At 45.2% G+C, this 4,202-nt stretch overlaps 1 protein-coding gene across 1 annotated transcript; it reads left to right on the forward strand.

Annotated features, from left to right (window-relative positions):
- The first annotated feature begins 1,274 nt into the window (after positions 1 to 1,274).
- Positions 1,275 to 3,895, forward strand: ADM2 (adrenomedullin 2). Its single transcript, XM_068097484.1, has 4 exons — positions 1,275 to 1,478; positions 2,064 to 2,176; positions 2,314 to 2,424; positions 2,886 to 3,895. The coding sequence occupies exons 2-4, from the start codon at positions 2,070 to 2,072 to the stop codon at positions 3,184 to 3,186; spliced, it is 519 nt and encodes a 172-aa protein (XP_067953585.1). The 5' UTR covers positions 1,275 to 1,478; positions 2,064 to 2,069; the 3' UTR covers positions 3,187 to 3,895.
- Positions 3,896 to 4,202: the final 307 nt, after the last annotated feature.

The following is a 4,202-nucleotide window of genomic DNA, read 5'->3' on the forward strand; positions in this document are numbered from 1 at the left end:
TTTCGTCTTGCGCTGGTATCCCAAGGATGCTCTAAAACCTGCTGCCTTACTGCTGCAATGTTCATTTCCGATCGCCCAGTGCACCTCCTACCAGAATTGCCCTTGTTGCGGTTGAGGCTAGTGCCATGCTCTTGGTATTTTCTAACATTCGCCCAGATGGTTTTGGCTGCTGGAGGCTCCCGTTCTGGGAAACGCTCCCTGAACGCATCACGAGTTCGCTGCAAACTTCCAGTTTGGTGAAAGGTTGTAACCCCGAAGGTCCTCTGTTCAGTCGTAAGTTGAACAATCTTTTCAATGACTCAGACTAAGTCTCTAAACCCATACACTATAGGCCCATCTTAAATATCCATCTTGAACAAAAGATGACGCAACCGACGATTACCAGAACAGCTTAACAATTTTACATGATCAACTTGGCAGTCGACAAGTAATGCGTCCATTTAAAACTGTCTTGCACCGATTAGCCAAACTTGTAAAAAATGCGATTTGAACTTGTCATTTTCAATGAACATGTACTCGGTCATGTGTGACAGCAATGATGCATGAAAGGCATCAATGGAAGGCTGAGGATCTCCTCATAATTGGTAAACCACATGTAAATTGTCAAACTAAATAACCTTTGCATATTAACCTCTTGAATTCGGATTACCGTTTTTTTGATACGCACTGTAGAGCGATTTTTTAAAATTCAACTTTTTTTTTCTTCAAAAATTTGCATTTTTTTTTTTTTGCCTGAAACAATCTTCATTTATGAACACTCAATGATAATGATGAACCTCTGAAAGTTTGACTGAGTTCCATTCAGCCATCTCTGAGAAGAATGGCGACACAAACAGACACAGACAGACACACAGACAAACGGTTCTCTTGTCGTATAGATATTGATCTTGTAGGAACCAGGTAGGTAATGAGGGATGGTGAATAACGAATTAGGACAACCAGGTCAAAGTTACAAACTTAATTGAGAGTAAACCTTACTCCACAACTTGGAAAACCCTCATGGGTCAGACGATTGCACATATGCTGACTTGCCAGCTGTACAACACTCCTGCCGTATATAGCAATACCGAGGAGGACCATTCTTCTTTCAGAGGATCTGGATGTCATCACCTGGCTTATTGATTAATAGCTTCCACATCGCCTTATAAAGCATGAACAAGACGACCGCTAATTGCTGTTTCTGGTCATTTTTTTTTCTTTCTGTGTAAGACGAGGAAAACCTCTTCGATATGGTTATTACAAAAGTATGCATGAGTAAGGTTTTTTTTTTAAAGTGCGCCGGGAGGGCGGCCCACACCACGTGGGCAACCAATGAGAGCGCGGCCCCACCCACTGCGATAAAGCCACGGCGAAGGTTGAAGGCGCAGCAGTTGCTTTCGAATCGCAGTGCTGAGCGGAGTCTTCAAGATCTATCACCGGCTACGAGACTTCAAGACGTGCAGAACCGCGCACAGGTGGGCCGAGCCTTGACCTTGAAGGTGAGCACTCGGAGTGGGCACGGTGAATGTCAAAAGTATATATTTTTTATTCGGCATGGTCTTTAATCGCGGTTTAGTTTGAGACGCGGCAGGTTCTGATGAAAAGCCGTTGGGCTTTGCATTTTGATTGCACGCTGCGTAGTAATAAGTTGGAGAGGTTGTATTGAGGTCGGCGGTAGGTCGGCTTGGGCTGTTGCAGGGTTGGGTTATTATTTATTTATTTATTTTTATTATGTGCAGGGAACCCAAATGGCTCCAACTCGTGATGACTCACGCGCGTGACTGTAATTTGAGCTGAACAGGGACGCGCAGGCAGAGGAGGGGGCAACGGGACACACACCCTTTGTGACGAACACAGGGTTAACTTGAATCTGTCAAAACCGTGGCACACATCACGACACCTGCGCTCATACGCCTCTGATGTAATTTTGCATCATTCCCGTACACGTGCTGTCGTGGAGATATTTCCTCAGGGTCGGACCAGCCCAGTTGTCAAGTTACCTGCAAGGTTCATGTTCTGTAATCGGTGTTGTGTCGTGTGGCATTGGGCTCACTTTGCTGTCTCTCTGTCTCCGCTTCCCTCAGAATACCATGATGAAACACCTGGACGTGTTGCCCTGGGCTTGCTTGCTGCTGACCGCGGCGTGCCGCTTGGCTTCCACGTCGCCGACGCGCCAGCACATCGAGGAGATCATGAGGTGAGGGTGATGGAAAAGCACGGCGCCACGAAGCTGCTTCACGCATATTCCATTTCATGAGATGGGACTATATTTATATCTATCGCAATGGGCGCTTTCATTGCCGGCCATCTCATGTAACTCTTTCGTCACTACAGGACTGCTGTGCTCGGTGGCCCGGGCTTGAGGCAGGACTTGCAGGCGGATGCTCATCGGAACGGACGTGGCATGGATTCCTCTGTTGAGCAAGATATCTCACTATTGCTGAGGTGTGGACTCGTGTAAAACTTTCATTCTGTTAATTTATTTATTTTTTCATTGCCAAAACCCCTTGAGCAGCTTATACATGCAGGACAAAGACATTACTTGGCTGGTGCATCTTTACATTAATTACCAGCACATCGGTAGACAATTGACAAATGCTTGAAGTATTTGGGATATGAACCTGCATCAGGAACATAAGATGAGCTGATGGGAATAGTCACAGGCCAAACTAACAAGCTTTGTTCTGTTGTCACAGAGTTTATCTTCCAAACTTTAATGTTAAGATAGTCATTTATGGTGCTAAAGGTGAAACCTGGACATTGAGGACTTTGGTAGAAATGTTTTCAAATTAGTTCTAACCTCTTCCTGTTCCAACTAATGGTGCAGATTGAAGGAGTGAACTGTGTACTATACAATGCCTCTCCTTGCTCATCTTATGTTCCCCTGCTTTACCATTTTCCAACAGGAGCCTCCTGGTACACCCGCGTGAGAAGCGTTTCCCAAAGCCACACCGCACACGTATTACCCGGGACGGGTGCTCACTGGGGACGTGCCAAGTACAGAACCTCAGTCACCGCTTGTTTCGCCTGATGGGCAAGACCGGAAAAGTTGACCCAGCGGGAAAAGTCACATGGAGCCCCAACAGCTATGGGAGAAAACGCCGCTCACTGGAACTGAAGCAGCGACGAGCGACCGAGCGGGGCTCCAGGACTGGGAGTTGGTTGGTTAGTGGCAGGGACGGGCAAATCACAAGGATGAGCTCATGAGACCTCGCTCAGTAAGCCTATTTAAAAATAAGAAGGATGCGCGCCAAGAATGCATCTCATTTCCGAGGCGAAGTACAAGCATCAGACCACGTATATGTAGTTTTCTCGGGACTGCGCAAGAGAGGACACGAGGGCGCGGCATGGGAGGAAGACGTTAAAAGCCTGAGCTGTTCACCGCGACATAAAACCAAGGAGAAGGAGGATTAGAAGGAAAGCATTGAGAAAATGGGAGAACGTGATTTTCAAGTGGTCTTGCCTAACCCACCCATCGAGGTCTCGGCCATAGCCAAAGCCCTCTCATTCCATTTCTCCAACGTCCATCAGTGCAGAGAATTTCCAAGCATGCAGGCACAGCGAGCATCGGGCCCCGCCTCGGGGACCAAACTACTTGAAATAAGCTTTGTTGCTCGTTTTCATCACCGTGCAATCTAAATGGTGTCGATGGAACTTTGTTGTTCTTGTTGTTGTCACTATTGTTTTCTTGTATAGCTCTTTCGAATAGTTTTTTTTTCTTTTCTAAATAAATTATGAAACAGGGCACTTGACTTCATCATTCGAAAGTTAATTTATATTCCATGGTATATTTAATTTTCTACTATTTTATTTGTTTATAGGTTTCAAAAGTTTCCTTTATTTTCGATGTATAAAGCAAGCTTCATGGAAATAATACTACTGTACGTTTTTAATAAACAACTAAAATGTTCACAAAGTTTGCCTGTTTGTTGTTCCTGGTGTTTGTACTTTTGACAGATCGGATTAAGAATATTCCAGCCGATAAGTCAATTGGTCTGTGACTTAACATCGGAGATCAAATTCAGTGGAATTTTATCCAAGGAGTTACCGAGATGGTTGCCATGGCAAAATAAATCAGCCAATCACAGCCGTGATCTAATCGGTTTGAGAAAATGTCATGAAGAATGGATATCTGCAATGAATGAATGAATGAATGATCGTTTTAAGGCCATTTTCCCCGCTAGAGCAGGGGTTAGCCTTGTGGGCCCCATGACAATCATGGT

The sequence above is a fragment of the Myxine glutinosa genome, chromosome 1, assembly GCF_964187855.1.
Source record: "Myxine glutinosa chromosome 1, kmMyxGlut1.1, whole genome shotgun sequence".
Classification (NCBI taxonomy): Eukaryota; Metazoa; Chordata; class Myxini; order Myxiniformes; family Myxinidae; genus Myxine; species Myxine glutinosa.